This window comes from Stigmatopora argus, chromosome 10 (genome assembly GCF_051989625.1).
Source record: "Stigmatopora argus isolate UIUO_Sarg chromosome 10, RoL_Sarg_1.0, whole genome shotgun sequence".
In the NCBI taxonomy this organism is placed as follows: Eukaryota; Metazoa; Chordata; class Actinopteri; order Syngnathiformes; family Syngnathidae; genus Stigmatopora; species Stigmatopora argus.
Genome location: NC_135396.1, coordinates 3,796,692 through 3,813,335, shown reverse-complemented (window position 1 = coordinate 3,813,335; position 16,644 = coordinate 3,796,692). Strand labels below are relative to the sequence as shown.

The window sequence follows — 16,644 nt, the reverse complement described above, 5'->3', positions numbered from 1 at the left end:
TAAGTTGGTAGTGCAGTAGTTGACAAATCGGATTTGTTGATATAATAAATGGATGGGGCGACCAATCTAGGGTGTGATGGCTGTTGGTCGACTTTTAGTAACTAAGATTGGACTTTCCAAAGAATTTCTTCAATGGATCATCAGGGGATTTAGCTTCAAGGGTCATTTTTTTCTTAGTTGGTAGTGCAGTAGTTGACAAATCTGATTTTTTGCAATAATAAATGGATGGGCAGCCAATCTAGGGTGTGATGGCCATTAGTCAACTGTTAGAAACAAAGATTGGACTTTCCAAAGAATTTCCTCAATGGATCAGCAGGGAATTTAGCTTCAAGGATCAAGGGTAGTGGAGTAGTTGACAAATCTGATTTGTTGCTATAATAAATGGATGGGCGACCAATCTAAGGTGTGATGGCCGTTGGCTTTCTTCGAACAAATCATTATTTTGAGTGTAAAGTTGTCGGAATTAGCGGTTTAAGACTCCAAAGTGACAGAAAAATGATGTCTTTAATGCACTTTTGTCGGAAAGGTTGCTTGTAAGTAGCTACTAAATGACGGAAAATTCAATGACACCGTGTTTCTCTTTGCCGATATTCCCCCACGTTTGCAGATATCAGCGGCAACCAGGGTGACAAAACAGGCACCATGCTCTCGGACGGAGCCATCTACAGCAGCATCGATTTCACGACCAAAGGCAACTACAGCAGCCCGGGTCAAGGGTCGCAGGCCACGCCTTACGCCACGACTCAGATCCTTCACACGAGCAGCATCCACGAGCTGGCCGTGGATCTCCCCGAGGCTCAGTGGAAAGCCTCGCTTCAGGCCAAGCAGGAGATGGCCAACTTGGGCTACTCGCTGCCCGACAAGAACACCTGCAACAACAGTAAGTCGGAAAATTGACCCATTGCAGTCTTCTCTAAAAAAATATAGTTTGAACACGGCCAGTAAACTTTTTTCCAAGGTTTTGCAGTCATTTATAAGCGCCTTTTATTGCACAGACAGGGTGATTTATTTACTTCTTTTTTTTAGGAATCATTTTCCATTTCCGCCAAGCATGAATAAACGAGCTTTAGGTCCTCGGTGATTTCTAATTATCTTATGCTTGACTCGCATTCAAACACGTAAACATATTAATTACTTGTAAATGGTGAAATCAGTATTCCTTAGATGTAATCTAATGCATATGTATGATCTCATTTGCTGAGTGACTAAAAACAAATTGATTTGATTTGGTTGCCGTAAAATCCGCACGTGGATGTGACAATTGTTTCCACTTTTTCCTCATACATCTGCAAACGAAGACATAAATTGTCTTTTTGACCCTCTTTTTACATTTCTTTCTATAGTATGACTACATTGTTCATGGTTCAATGTCCAATTTAATGTGTAAAATGAGAAATTTATTGCCCCTCCAGATTCCTTTTAGCCCCATTACCTTATCTATTGGTCCAATATATAGTTGATACACCTTGTGAATTCCAATTACATTTCTTAACCCTTTATTTAAAAATATTTTAAAAAATTGGCGGTGGCTGTCATCAAAATTAAACAATATATCTGTTAGCACATCGATTCAACCCCCCATGTCGCGCCCTCCCACACAAACATACACACACACACACACACACACACATTTTTTGCCCATTTTAACAATTTGTGTCAGTCCTGCTTAAATGAAAACAAATAAATCAAACTAAAAAAAACATAAAATGTAAATGCACATTATGGTTATCAATCGAGGTCATTAATACTTATATAAGATATACACAAAAATGATTTTTTTTAATTGTGTATGAATTTCCACACACCTGACCTGTAGCATATCACTGTGATTAACTCAGTGGCTGCCATTGATGGCCATAAACGTCCAATCCAATTGAACGAGGAGGGCTGTCAGCCAATGATCTTGTTTCAGTGTCAATGGCAGTGGAAGAGTTACATAAATATTAACACGGGTTACATAAAAATTAACACAATTTGACCAACAACAAGGTCAAAGGTCAAATACCCCCCTTCCCCTTGTGGTCCTGATCCTGCTGGTCCTGTGCTCTAACTGCATGTGTTTTGCATGCGCTCTTGCTTCCCTTCACCTGACGCCACTGTGATGCTTTGCTTCTCCCTTTTTGTTTTGTTTTGTTTTGTTTTGTTTTGTTTTGGTGGTCCTCTCCCACTCCCCACTTGTAGCCCTTCTTTTCATTCCCGACTACCGACTGACCGACGGGCTGTCTAATCGAATTCCACACAACCAATCGCAAGATTTCAGCACCACCAGCTCTCACAACAGCTCAGAGCGAAGCGGCAGTCTCTCAGGTTGGTTGTTTCTTTTTTTTTTTTCCCCCCCCCCGCTCGTCCGGAACAAACCCCGCTCCCCTCGAGTGTTCTGTTCCTTATGATTGACAGCTCTCCTAATTGCTTCATTGATTTGGAATTTGCATGTACAAAGCTGACATCCATGGCGCTTTTGATTAACACCATCTCTCACCAGTGATGCTTTGCGCTGCCTCGCACTCTACACCACTTTCAAGCTCTTGTAAGATTACATTTTCTCAAATGAATGCCATGACCAAAAGTCATTCTTGTCCACTAGAACTGTCACAAACTATTTTTTGATAGTCCACAAATCAGCAATTGCTTTTGCAATCTCATCAGGGTAAATATAGACCCACATTATTTACAGTTCAATTGCTCTGGGCTTCATAATTTCACTGATAATCTGCATTATATAATATAAAAAATAAAAATACAGCAATTGAACTTTTTTCTCTTCACCTGGAAACCAAAAAAACTATGCATAGGTTAAAGTTGTTTTATGGATATCTATTTTTGTCTAACGACAAGGTTAACATTTTGACTACAGTAAACCGAACATATTTATATTTGTTTAATTACTAGAATACATACAATTAATATACTGACTAATAAATAAATCAATGTTTTCCTTTTCTAACTTAAAATAAGAAATAAAAGCACGTTCACTAGTTTTCCATTATTTAGATCTTTTTTTTAAATAAGTACATTTTTTTATTGGAAAAATACATATTTACATTTGTTTAATTACTAAAATACATACAATTAATATATTGACTAGTTAATAAATCAATGTTTTCCTTTTCTCATTTAAAATAAAAAATAAAAGCACATTCACACTAGTTTTCCTTTATTTGTTTTTTTATTTTTTCAAATAAGTAGATGTTTTTATTGGAAAAATTACATATTTACATTTGTTTAATTACTAGAATACATGTAATTAATATACTGACTAATAAATACATCAATGTTTTCCTTTTCTAATTTAAAATAAATAAAAGCATGTTCACTCTAGTTTTCCTTTATTTAAATCTTTTTTTTAAATAAGTAGATTTTGGGGGGAAAAATTACCATGATTTGGACAATTTAGAGTTCAACTAACTTCAAATAATCTTGACAGTCCTGATTCAAATTAAAACTTAGACTTGCAATACCAGCCAAAGTTTACACACAGACTATCATGAAGCCCCAATTTTAAAATAAAACTACAAATTACAATGTCATTTTTTGGACTCTGAACTGCTTTGTAAATAAATAATATTTTTAGGTGAGGTAGACAATGAAACCCGAACCCAGTCCTGAAACACTCATTCAAAATAGGACTTTTAAATATATTAACAGTCCCTAGCATTATTCATATCCGATGAACATTATAATTCATGGGGAAATTATGTTTGATAATTATGGCTTAAATCTTGGAAAAACTCATGCACTTCGACTACAGTCATGTTGCAAAGTATCCCAATTTGAATGTCCTTTTAATAACATATCTTCCTCCATACGGAGATGCATTATCGACATTCGTTACGCCATGTTAGAAAATAACAGTGTTTAACGTTCCGTACAATTTCCAAGCAAATTCCCACGAGAACCTGGTATTTTGGTCCACGTACGGATCGGAAGCCACCAAATCAAACAGCACGGCCCGCTAATTTCCAAGCTAATTTCCAACATATTTGCTGACTTATCGCTCTCATAAGCATAGCACCACTGTTCTTTTTCATCCCACCTTCCTCTTTTCTTAGTTTTTTGTCCACCAAGCCAAATCAAATACAAGATACTTTATGGTTATTTTGATGGCCGTCACCGCCGGTGAATTATGTGTGGCTCCGAGTCGGTGCCCTGCGGCTTCCCCATCTCAGCACCCAATGAAAACAGAGCGGGAATCAGGGCCTGCACATCCTGCACTTACTGTGTATGTTGGGAGGGCCCCAAAACCTTGGGGTATAAATACCCAGAGTGCTGCCTATATTTAGAAGGCTCACTGTAAGAGCAGAGAGGCCCCTTTTGGTTTGTACGTCGGAGGAGATGGCCCGCCTGCTTCTGTAATTCGCATCTCGCTGCCCGGCCGCAACCCTTGAGCTCTCTACTTTTCATATTTGGAGGGGAACGGTAGTGCCAGACCACCGTCTTCTTTTCCAAGAAGTAAAAGAGAGTCATTTGTATTACTGGTGATGTTTATTGGTTACGCCTCGTGTCGCTCGGGAGATGCAGTAGATTGGCAGATTTTGAAGATTGAATCTGTACTAAGTCAGGGTTGAAATGCTAAATACAAACCTAAACTTTAACGCTACTTTGAAACATTAAACCGTAATGAAAGCCCTCAAAGTTGAATGAGTCAAAGCGGGTTTATTATTATTCAAAGCCTTTTATTCCTCATGTCTTTTTTTCCAAATCATTCATTCATTTTCTGAGCTTCTTATCCTCACAAGGGTCGCAGGGGTGCTGGAGCCCCTCCCTGAATTGATGGCTAGCTAGGGGCGATTTTGAGTATTCAATCAATTCAATTCAATTTATTGGCAAGAAAAAGCACCAGGCTAAGGGCCATGTAACAAGATCAGCCTATCATTCATGTTTTTTGGAATGTGTGAGGAAACCGGAGTACCCGGAGAAAACTCACCCAAGCCCGGGGAGAACATGCAAACTCCACACAGGAGGATCGAACTGGGATCGAACCCAGGACCCCAGAACCATGAGGCTGACCACTCGTCGGCCATCAATAATATCAAATATAAACATGTCGTGCCCGGACGTTTCTTCGAAAGACGTTTGGTCCCCGGACGTTTGGTCGACCGGACGTTTGGTAGAACGGACGTTTGGTCGCCGGGTTCGCTCGCTTATGACAGAGAGTTTACTGTTGATATTTTGATATTAGATATTTAGATATTAAACTCACTCTCTCTCATGATTATAATTTTGAGAGCTGGTTTCAACAGTAACAACCCGGCGACCAAACGTCCGTTCGACCAAACGTCCGGTCGACCAAACGTCCGGTCGACCAAACGTCCGTTCGACCAAACGTCCGGGGACCAAACGTCTTTCGACGAACTTCCGAGTTCCATACATGTATATTGTAATTTTTTTTTAAGGTTTTGTTTTCATTGCTCTGTTCTTTATTGAATTTTCTTAGTTTCGATATTTGCCGTGTTACCATTTCTCTGCCAATATTGAGGTATTTTTGTGTCTTACTTTTTTGCCAAAATATATATTTGATACACCTAAAATGATGTGAAAATGAGCACTGAGCAGCATAACGTTCATTTCCATTGGATGCCATTTAAGGGTAATAATGCATGAACCAGGACCAAATTAGTCTTTGAAGTGTGTTTTTAACAGAGGAAGGGAAAAAGGGGGTAACTTGTATAAAACATGGTGCTGACCCAGCCGGCAGCTGTACAAAGACGGATGGGACAGGAGGGGAATCAGTTTTTGGAAGGATGCGGGTGAAAATGGATGGGGTTAGTGGCTCTCTGGTGTAATAAAAGAAATGAAAGTAGTAATAGACTCTGGGCGAATTGCATTAGGACCACACCGACTCCACACAAGCCATTCATTATGATGATGCGGCAGAGACTGGGATTTTTTTTTTTTCTTCTTCCCCCCACCGTGGAACCAAAAGCGAGGCCGGGTGAGGGATGGGTGGAGCACCAAGGTCTGTCGACGGCTCTTGGCTGCTGTTTCTATGGAGATCGGATTCTTTTCAGCCAATCGATCAATGGGAGGATGCTTTTCATCAGGCAACCTTGAATTTTTGTGTGTAGGCAGGAGCTTGTTGAAAGCCTCAAATTCAATGGCATTTTCAAGGGGGTTTTGTCCTGGTTTATTTATTTATTTGGCCTGGGCTGAAATGGTCTATGCATGGATTCAAATTTCTTTTGATAGTCTTGCGTGTTGTCTAATTGAAATCATCTCTTTTTAGGTGGGAAAGGAGGGAAAAAGAAGAAGACCAAGGCCGGTTCCAAGCCCACGAAAGTCAACGGGTCCAATTGGGCCAATGTCCCCTTACCCCCTCCCCCAATTCACCCCCTACCAGGCACAGACATGGACCACTATCCCAATGAACATCACGACGGAGGCGGGTAGGTTTAGTGAGATCATAACGCTCCTACACTAGAAGGCACTGACATTTTTCTTTAAGATATGTTATTTTATTTCTACCATGAGTCATGAGTTAGCAACACCACATACAGTTAAGCCAGGACAAAATTAGCCTTGGTCATGAAGTTTTTCTTGGTTTTTTTGCATCCCGTTTTAGCTTTAGCAACATTTTCTCCTCAAATTCAAGGTCTTATCTCACCGATCAGGTACGACAGTGACGGTTGGGGTCCACCAATGCCGGTGCAGACCTACCTCCATCAAGGTATGGAGGATGAGCTGGAGGAAGAGGAGGAGCGTGTGCCAACCCCGCCCATCCGGGGGGTGGCGTCTTCTCCGGCCGCCGTCTCCTTCGGACAGCAGTCCACGGCTACCCTCACTCCGTCACCCCGGGATGAGATGCAGCCGATGCTTCAGGCGCATCTGGACGAGTTGACCCGAGCCTATCAAATGGACATGGCCAAGCAAGCATGGTAACAATAACAACGCCGTACGTTCGACTTGCTTCGGCCATTTTTGTTTTGAAACGCTAAATGCTACAGTAAGCATCGGGCATCATCTTACCATTTTTTGATGATTGTTTACTGCCACAACAATTGTAAACTTTCAAAAAGTGATACGTAAAATAATTGATTAAAAATATATTTTAGTTTTTTTAAAGATCCAATGCAATGTTGATAATTTAATATTAAATTAAGATTTATATGTTGGCCTTTGACCCATATAAAGGGATACAAATATCAAAATTAACCAAACAGAAAAATAAAAACTCAAATACTATTTTAAAATATATGCTAAATTTTAAATAGTAAATACAGAAATTAAATCTGTATCTTAAAGTTGTGTTTTTGAATACCACAACAATATTGGCAAATTAATAAAAAACGATAATAAAAGTAATATAACATGCTTTTTGAAAATTGCTTTTTTTTTTAAATCTCCTAGAAGTTATAAAAATGAAGAAACAAAAACAAACATTTTTTTCCATACTTTTGTGACTTGAGCGTGAAAACCATCAATAAATTCATCGCATTTTCTACCAAATTCTCCGTAAAACATAACAAAAAACAATACTAGTACAAAATTCTCTCTGGGACAAGAATTGCCCGTAGCAAGCACAAAATAAAAACACACTCACATCATTAAATATAAACTGCAGCTTCAGCCTGACAGTTTACAAAAACAAACAACCTGTATGTATGTACGCATGTGATTTTTAAAACGCTTACTGTACGCACATTTGCCAGCGGCGGCAGGATTGATTCTGTTGCTGCTCTCACGCTTACTCTGTGTCGCCTGTGTGTGCAGTGGAGATAAACCCATTAATCATTTCATTTTAATAGCGTACTTGCTACTGTGCTTCCGGATGCTCTCAGTATTTACACACACGGACATGCAGTACATTGCGGAGCTGTTGTACTCATGCAAGTCAAATGCGAGCCATGCTTCTTTCTGTCCAGATTGAGCAGATTCTAACATTTCAGTCAAAAATCATATTTTGTAGTAGGTAAAGAAGATTTTTTTAGATTCATGACCCTTTTTCCCAGTCATATCTATCAGCGTCATGTTTGAAAAAAAGCGCTATATTAACTAATGCTTTTTAAAAAGTATTTTTTTCAATAGTTGCAAAGAGATTTTTTTTTTAAAACAGCAGATCAACTATTTTTTAACGTTTTCGTTATAGCGATGCTGGTTGAAAGATAACTGACGTATCCTTGAAAAGGAATTGAGTATGCTACTTAACTTTCAAAATAATGGAACATTTTGTACAACAAGATAAAAGCTAAAGTTATTTGGAAGATGACGTTTCGAAATTACTGGTCATGGTAGGTTGAAATGGTGAGTCAAAAATTAAAACTTTCAACATTTTTAAAAAAGAAAGAAAAAACATTGCTTGATTTTTGTTGTTGTTGAATGTTTTGATACAAAATGTGAATTAGATTAGGTTAGATTAGAACTTTATTTCCTCCCGTATTCGGGAAATTTCTTGGTTGCAGTAGCAAGACGGTAGCAAGCACAGACACAGAAGAGATTGTAGATCTAGGTAAAAAAACTAAATACCAAAATGCAATAAAAAGCAGCAAAAACACAACCGGCTGCCACTTGAGCGGGGCCAGCTTGGTTGCAGTAGCAAAAACGGATACAGACAAGAATTTACAAGCTTGGTAAAGACTGGCATAGTAAACTAGAGAAGATTCATTGTATTTGGTAGCTTTGATATTCATTGGAGAGAGCGGGCGAAGGGTTTTATTGTCGGAAACTAGATGTCATGTCGGTCGCCGTAATGACTACGTTGGTTTGAAAGCTTTTGTAACTCCACGAGGGGTTGTTAATTACATGGCATACCCGCATAAAACGTCACATTCCAAATGTATGGGTCACCGTGTGCATAATAGTCGCGATATTGTCATACAGCGTGATTATTTTGGTCCTTACGTCTCTTATTTGACGACAGGCACATGCAAGGGGGGTCCCTCCCGCCCCAGGCTCCGGCTCCCCCGGTGGGCTACGTGTCCAGTACAATGGTTTCCGACATGGAGACGGACCTGCCGGACGACGAGGGGGAGGAAGATGACGATGAGGAAGATGAAGGCTACGGAGCCAGGCATCCCCGTGGGATGGAGCACACGCCGGTGTCCAGCATGGACAACTTGGACAGCTCTTTGACAGGTGGGCAGATGTTTGGAATCAGTTTTTGGGGTGGGATGGGCAACATGGGGGGCGTGAACAATAGTCTTGTGCAAATGCGCTATTTGATATTTGGGCAACATTTCGAGGATTTACAGCAGTCTTGTTTTTCTTTTTATTGCCGTAATAGATTTAAAAACAAGCAAATTTTATTCTCTGACTCTTTTATAGGACATTTATTATCCTAAATGATGTTTTAACAGGATTTACTGGGATCGTTTTCTAATCTCCACCATTTTTACAGGAGGAAATTTCGTATTCTTATTTTGATTGATGCAATGTTGCCACTGATTAATTTTCGTCTTTTTATTCATTCCGTTCTTATTTAACCACCAAAACAGTTTTTTGATCGGCCTCATTTTCAAGAACATTACTTTTGTTTATTTAACCTATGCAACTTAGAACAAATATTTATGTTGTGCCTATTTTAGCCTAATTTGGAGGTCTTGATACTTACCAGCCCAACTTTCCGATAAATCTACGATGTTATTACTTATTACGATAAACCCGATGAAATGCAGGAGTCGTTTTGCAACCTTTGAAGAATTTACATTAGTTTTGTAGCCCCCCTTTTTCCTTAACGTTCCACTTTAGTTAAATTTCACATAATCTTGAACATTTCCGTCCTTCTCAGTGCTTCATCAGCGTTGTTGTTATTTTCAAATTAATGACTTTGCTGCAGCGTCATGTCTCACTTGTTTTCTCATCCCATGTGACAATTTCCTGATTGTCGTTTTTCATGTGGCTTGTTGCACGCGGCTCTGCAATGAGTTCATTTATATAAGAACACGAACAAGTAATGTCCCTCCAAGTTTTTAAGCACCTCTGGCACACTCTGAGGAATTATAATTATCAACCCCCCCTCCCCACCCCATCCAGCCCATCCAAAAAAAAAGGTGATAAGAAAGCCCATGAATTTTAAACAGGCAAGTGATAGGGAAATTAAAAGGGTGTCTGGCGCCGTGTGGCTGTAGATTTGAAATAAACTTCACGTGTGGCAGTATTTCTATTCCAGACCATTTCCATTTTTACAACTCTCTGAAAACTTTTACTGCCAGCTGTCAAGCGAGGGGTGGGCTGGGGTTGGGACACACCAAGGGCACGACATGGCCACCACCGCTAACACGCTGACCGCCGTAGAAGAGCGCATAAAGGAAACAACCGACGTTTGGTCATCAAATTAGCTGCTACGATGTTAAACGGGGACACTTTTCCCCTCTGAGCAATTCAAGTGGCTATCAGGAAATGGGTGGAAAGTAGAAAGGAAAAAAAAATAGCAGCAGAAAATATCCGAAGGGAATGAAAGGGTTTGGCTCGCTGCTCCGACCCGGCCGTGGCGGGTAAAGTACTTTTCCATGGCATGATGGAACGGCGGTTTTGCTTGTGCTGACACATGCTACTACTGATGTATTTAAGGGAATATAAAGCTGCGATGGCGCCCTAATCTGCCGCATCTTTCCTTTCCTGCACTATATTACTCCGAAGACAGCAGTATTTCTTCTAATCTTTCTCGTCGGTCACCCCCACCCTCGCCATCCCGTCGCTTGACACCCGAAGCGGAAGGGTGGGGGAGTGCGGGGAAGATAGCGATGGTGGCATTGGTGACAGCAGAAGATTTATGGCGGCCACTGTTGGCTAGCTATACAAATAACAGTAAGCTTCCCGTCAAGGCTCGATAGATTTGTCATTGTTTGAGACAAACATGGAAATGGTGGTTTGCGTCATAAAGCATCATTCTGGATATCAAACATATTCATTGGATGCAGTTTTGTTATTTCACCACTGCGTTTTAGACTTAATTCATTGATACTTGTGGAAAAATGCTTCATTGTATTATTGTAATATGTTTTTGGGGTCATTATAAGTTTTAGTTTGCCGATTTATGGGGTCTCAGTGTGACTGTCTTTTAAAATGACTCTTTCATATAATATCCTTTTAAAGGTGGTATTTACAACAATATTTTTTCTTAGCTGTCACACAGGCCATCTATGGTATTCATTGTTTTACACAAACGTACAAATGAGATGTTTTTCCTATCTTGAGTGGAGTTTGATTTATTTAAAGGGGGGCAGCACATATTAATGAACATATTTATATTCATGTTAATGAACATATATATGTAAATATGTAAGATTGTAGCTGAGAGGTAATTTCCATCTATAGTCCCTTGTGCAGGTTAAAGATAAATGATGACACATACACACATGTAGCTCAGTTTTAGACAGCGTTCTGATCACAATTTTGTTCGTCTTACAGCCAGGTTTTAAAATGATTGGCCAAGAGGTTCAAAGATGAGAGTTCACGTATGTTAATTGGTATTGAGTATTTGTATTGCTTTGGCTAAAAGCACTGTTTTTGAAAGGAACTACTCAGTCACCTCTAGAGCCAGCCCTTGTTGATGTGTTGGAATTTTTTTTGTACAAAATTTTGCAGTGGAGGAGGAGCTATGTGTTGGAAGATTTTGTAAAAATCAATCAAATCTTAGTCAGTACTTGGTACTGAAGATTTTATGGTCTCAAAATTGTGTTTTGTTTCGTGTTTTTTGCGGCCCGTCTGCTTGACATCTAAACTTAGTGTGGCCATCATTGCTCTGTTTTCGGTTTGTTATTATTACCTACATTGCAGTTCAGTACAGCTCGGGCTAATACGAGTTTTTAGTGAAGAAGTTAGCCAAAGTGAATTGGTTCAAACGTAATTCCAAAGTTAGAAGGAAAATAAATCCTGTCTCACAGTCATGCGTTTCTCAAAGCCTCTTGCGAAGTGAGAGCTTGGCGTTTCATGATTTTCATGAAAATGTCGATTTTTTTTTTCATAAGAACCGAGGCAGCTGAGTATTTTATGCACAAAGTTGCAAAGCTCAAGAGTTACAACATCGAGCATCATCCCTCAACGAGACATTCTGAGAAATATGTAAAATAGTAGGTCACCTATCTCAAAAAAAATGTTCATGTTGACACTGTTTTTGAGTTGTTTTTACCATCAGGAAGACTTGGGCCAGGTATTACCGCCTAATAGCCATTGGAGGTTTAAATCATGGCTGCAAATGGTTGGTTGAAGTCAATTAATATATTTGTAAGGCCCGCATTCCCTTCAAGGTGAGTGGCATAAGAAATTCGAAATTGGTTTTGAACTCGGAGCAACTTTTCCTCTGAGCTTAAAGAGAAAACTTGATTGAATTTTTATCAAATTGCCTGACAATACCGTCAGTTTTGATTGCGCCGCTATTTCTCCCGACGCAAGCGCTGCGGTGGAAAGTGGCTGTTAGCAGGGGGAAAAAAAGAAAGAAAGTTTAACGGGGGGGTGGGTAGGTAGTCTTTCTGTGATGTGATATGCTGAGGCGGTATTCCACCTCCAAAGCTCAAGCAGCTTTGCCTGCCACAGCCACGTCTACTTCATTATCTTTGCTATTCTTCGCAGCAGGATTGGACCTGGTGGAAATCGCACTTTTTTTTGTCTTGATGACAGACTCTGAAAAGGAATTTCAAAAGGGAAGAAGGAAGGAGGCAATATGGAGGTCTCCAAAGTAGTTTCCACTTTGGATTTCAGCTGTAAAAAAAAAGAAAAATCAATTGAAACGTTGCCTGAGAGTGTGGGCGGTTCATAGGTTCTTCTGCCGCATACCTATATTTTGGAGAAATATGCTTTCATGTCAGAACTTTCTCAAAGTGATGGGAAAGAATGTTGCAACCTTTGCCGAAGAAGGCGCAACTCTTAAAGGGGAAGCTGTTTGAAGGGGATTTCCCAGTGTAGCTAAATAAATTATAGTCGCATTACCATCCATTCGGAAGAAGATGAGGAGTTCATTCAGCTCTTTTGAAGTCATGTCTGGACTGCATCTTACTTTTTTCAAAGTCTGCTTCCAATTTAAACTGCAAAGCAGTTTTATTTCTGCGGCTGGATTATTTGACTATCGTGGCGTTTTGCCTCCTAGTGATGGAGGAATTAAGACAAAATAAACAAGGGCGCAAATTTTAATTGTGTAGGTTCACGAAGTACCACTATGTCCATGTACGCTTCATTTATTTGCCGTATTTTTGTGCATGCTTTGAAATTAGTTTTTTAGATGATAGTGTATGACAAGCATTGGGAATCTATGGCTTGCGACCCATATATGGCTTTTTTATGGGTGCATATGGCTCTCCTCCGCAGATCTGTAAGCTAAAATGTACCTCTAGTGTTGCTGTAATCATAATTTTTGTTTCATTAGACTCCCATTGATGCTCATTGCTTAGCAACAGCGTAACAATATTTTTAAAATAATTCTGAAAATGTTTGTACTTTGTTAAAACGACAAAAAAGCGCATACTTTCCTGTTTTTGAATTTTTAAATTGTGAGTATGGCTTTCAAGGAATAACATGAATTGTTTCTGGCTCTATTTTTTTTTATTGAGGCTCAGGCCCTATTAGATTTTACTATGTATATGAAAAGGGTCTATATATTCTGTCTTGTGTATATCTTTTAAGTCAAGACAGAATGGAGAGGAAGGAGACAAAAAAGGCATCAGTCAGCCAGTAAAAATTTTGGCGAGCGCAAAGCTGTCGGTTAACGTGACAGCTTTCAGTGGGCCCGCTTTGGCACACGATTTTTAAGTGGCGCTTGCCCAAGTACTCTGCTCGCATTATGGAAGGAGTGCCGAGTGCTAACAAGGCAACTGCGGTAGGAGGGTAGAGGAAGGTCAAAGTTGAGTCTTGGGGTACACCATGACAAACGTGTGACATTGTCTTTTTCCAGAAAGGTTTTATGGCGTGACAACAAACTGCTGAACTGTGCATGCCAAACTCCTGATTGACAATGTATGGTGTCATGTTTGAATCGACCGCCTGGTCGGTTTACTCGAAAGGAAAACTTTTAGTTGTTCTAAAAGATGGAACATGATTTGTTCAGCATTTTGTACAAAAGAGAATGTCTTGAACTCGCAAACCGGTTCCCTAACGATCTAAATACCTATCGTAAGATACAGTCTTGGCTTCAACCCGGATTTTAAAGCGCAACCGATGATTCGTTGGTGACCAAAACACGCTTCACAGTGGTTTTCAACGTACGGACATTAGAGGTTAACCAACTACGGTGTTTCAGGCTCTATGGTGAACGGCTGGGGCTCGGCCTCGGAAGACGAGCGCAATTTCTCCAGCCACCGCTCCAGCTTGGGTAGCTCGTCCGACGGCTCCATCTATACCCACTGCAGTTTTGCCCAGGCCCTGGTGGCCGCTGCAGACAAAGCGGGCTACCAGCTGGAGGGCACCAGCCTCAGCAAGCGTGGTCGGTGTAAAAGAGGTCTGAGCACTGACTTTTTACTTGTTTGGGAGCGTGCCGCCATCTTTTCCACTTTCTGATGACTTCTCCTGAGGTTTATTCTACGCACTTTTGAGACTCACCTCGTGCATGGCATTTTTAGGGAATGGGTCTACCTGGCTTTCAACTCTATCATGGCTGCAACTGTTCTCGCCTTCTGGACTGAGATCTCTAGGACAGCCTTGTTATTAATCAGCCTCCCTGTGCTTTAATTTCTGGCCCACAGATAAAGGCTTGTCCCAAAGACACCGGCCCGGCAGTCCTTTCTCGACAGACGGCAGCACAGTCGGAAGCCATAGCCTGGGCCATCCGAGGGCCCAGAGGCCAGCACGCAAACCCCGGAACCAGAGCACGGCACCCCACCGCAGAGATGCCGGTGGAGACGGTGTGTACTAATTGATTTATTTACAGATTTGGATCCTGGAGCTTCTTTCATCCTTAGACAGTTTTTACCACAATTTCATTGACTGGCTCTAGAGGTGACTGTGTAACTTTTGTGTGGGTTTCCTCTCGTGAGCAGACCTACCTCCCCCTCCCGAGCCTCCACCCGGCCAGGGCACCCGAGCCCAGACGGGGCGCTGCATCAACAGCATGATTCCCCCTCCTGAGAGGAAGGCGACGTCCCTGGAGCGCCCGGCCATGTCGGGAACGCTGTCCGCCGTGGTGGACGACAGGCCGATGGCGCGCGCCACCCTGGAGAATCACCGCCAGGCTCAAGAGCGACTGGGCTCTGCAGAAAGAGCCGACGATAACCGCAGAGGCCATAAGAATGGTACGTGAGACTTGGTTGCTACCTCGAAAGTTGGATCAGGTTTTCTGATAAAATAAAAAAACTGCCCTCTTTGAAAAAGCAATTAGTATTCCAGTACAACTTATATATTTTTTCCTCTTCAGTGTATATTCTTGGGCTGCCGCGACTTATACTCGGGTGCGACTTATACTCGTGTGCGACTTATTCTCAGGTGCGACTTATGCTCAGGTGCGACTTATAGTCCGAAAATTACGCTAACTCCATTTAAGCTTTTGTTATCATCCGGATTTTCTTCTTTTGCTCTCCTATCCAAATAAAATTAGTAGAAATGTCCAATGTCCACAAATTCCGCCACCATTATTCGACTGTCCTCTGTTATAAAGCATTTCAACACTTTTATTTCAATTAACACTTCAATTTCACATCCCAACTTTTGGGGTAAATTCTCTTCTCATTTTTTTGCTAGCGCTCACGCTACCGTCGTCAACAGATGGCACTGTCTAACACTTGTGCTGGCTCCCCCAAACGTCCCCCCCTTTTCCTCTCCTCCTCCTCTCAACCTCTAAAATTTCTCCCCCGTTTCCCCACCTCTCTCGTTGATGGCACGGCCAACATTTGGCAGGCTTTGCTCCGCGCTAACTGATAAAATGACTTTGGCTTTTATTGTCCCCGTGACGGCAGCAGACGAAGCCATGTTCCCATCTGGGCCGGCTCGTCTGAACTCGGCGGGACCCCCATACATTTATCTGCTTGTCATGGGCTCTCATGAGGGTGATGGTTTTGGAAAAGGACCATTTTTGTTGTTGTTGCTGTCATCGTGGGAGGATTACGGCATCCATTGTTCTGTCGTCCCTCCCAAAATCTCCAATCGGTTTATCCATTTCAACCCAACCAACTGAAAAAAAAAATTCTAGTAGACTTATACATTTTTTTAAATCCATTTGTGTCCCCTTTTCACTTTCCTAATCCAAATTGACCTTCTCACATTCAATTTTAAATCAGCTATGTCATGTCATCTCAAAGGAAAATGGACAAAATTGTCGGACATATTTCCAATGTCAGTGTTTGATGGTGACCGTATGTTTGTGTCCTCAGAGGACGGATGCCTGCCATACCATAAACCGTCCTTCCCGTCAGCAGGTGGCCACAGCTCGTCGGGAACGACCTCGTCCAAGGGTTCCACGGGCCCCCGCAAGACGGACGGCCCGCGGCAGCCGCAACAATGGACGGCCTTGGAACACGCCGACTTCCTGGGAAGCAACGGACAAGGGCAGTACTCAGGAGAGTTATGTAAGTTTCTCCAACACACACGTCTAATTTTTAAGGTGCGACTTTTGAGAGATTTACGGTAGTAGTAGAGCAATTAACAGTGATTTTATATTTATTCTCGACATAGGGATATGTGAGGCAAAATCGGGAGCTGGTTTTAATGTATTCGGTTCCGTGTCTGTATGTTTGAGTCAATAATGATGACAAATCCTATGTCCGATTATTATTATAACGTATTAGCTTA

General features: G+C 41.1%; 1 protein-coding gene across 2 annotated transcripts in view; it reads left to right on the top strand.

Annotated features, from left to right (window-relative positions):
• Positions 1 to 16,644, top strand: part of robo2 (roundabout, axon guidance receptor, homolog 2 (Drosophila)) — a 239,797-nt gene that overhangs the window by 220,321 nt on the left and 2,832 nt on the right. Inside the window, exons 21-29 of one of the 2 annotated variants that reach the window (XM_077610828.1) lie at positions 608 to 880; positions 2,182 to 2,307; positions 6,224 to 6,383; positions 6,609 to 6,872; positions 8,855 to 9,069; positions 14,165 to 14,362; positions 14,607 to 14,765; positions 14,901 to 15,152; positions 16,227 to 16,421. In XM_077610828.1, coding sequence (XP_077466954.1) covers positions 608 to 880; positions 2,182 to 2,307; positions 6,224 to 6,383; positions 6,609 to 6,872; positions 8,855 to 9,069; positions 14,165 to 14,362; positions 14,607 to 14,765; positions 14,901 to 15,152; positions 16,227 to 16,421 — 1,842 coding nt within the window. The remainder of the gene's footprint in view (positions 1 to 607; positions 881 to 2,181; positions 2,308 to 6,223; positions 6,384 to 6,608; positions 6,873 to 8,854; positions 9,070 to 14,164; positions 14,363 to 14,606; positions 14,766 to 14,900; positions 15,153 to 16,226; positions 16,422 to 16,644) is intronic. The other variant, XM_077610829.1, reaches the window with a different exon arrangement.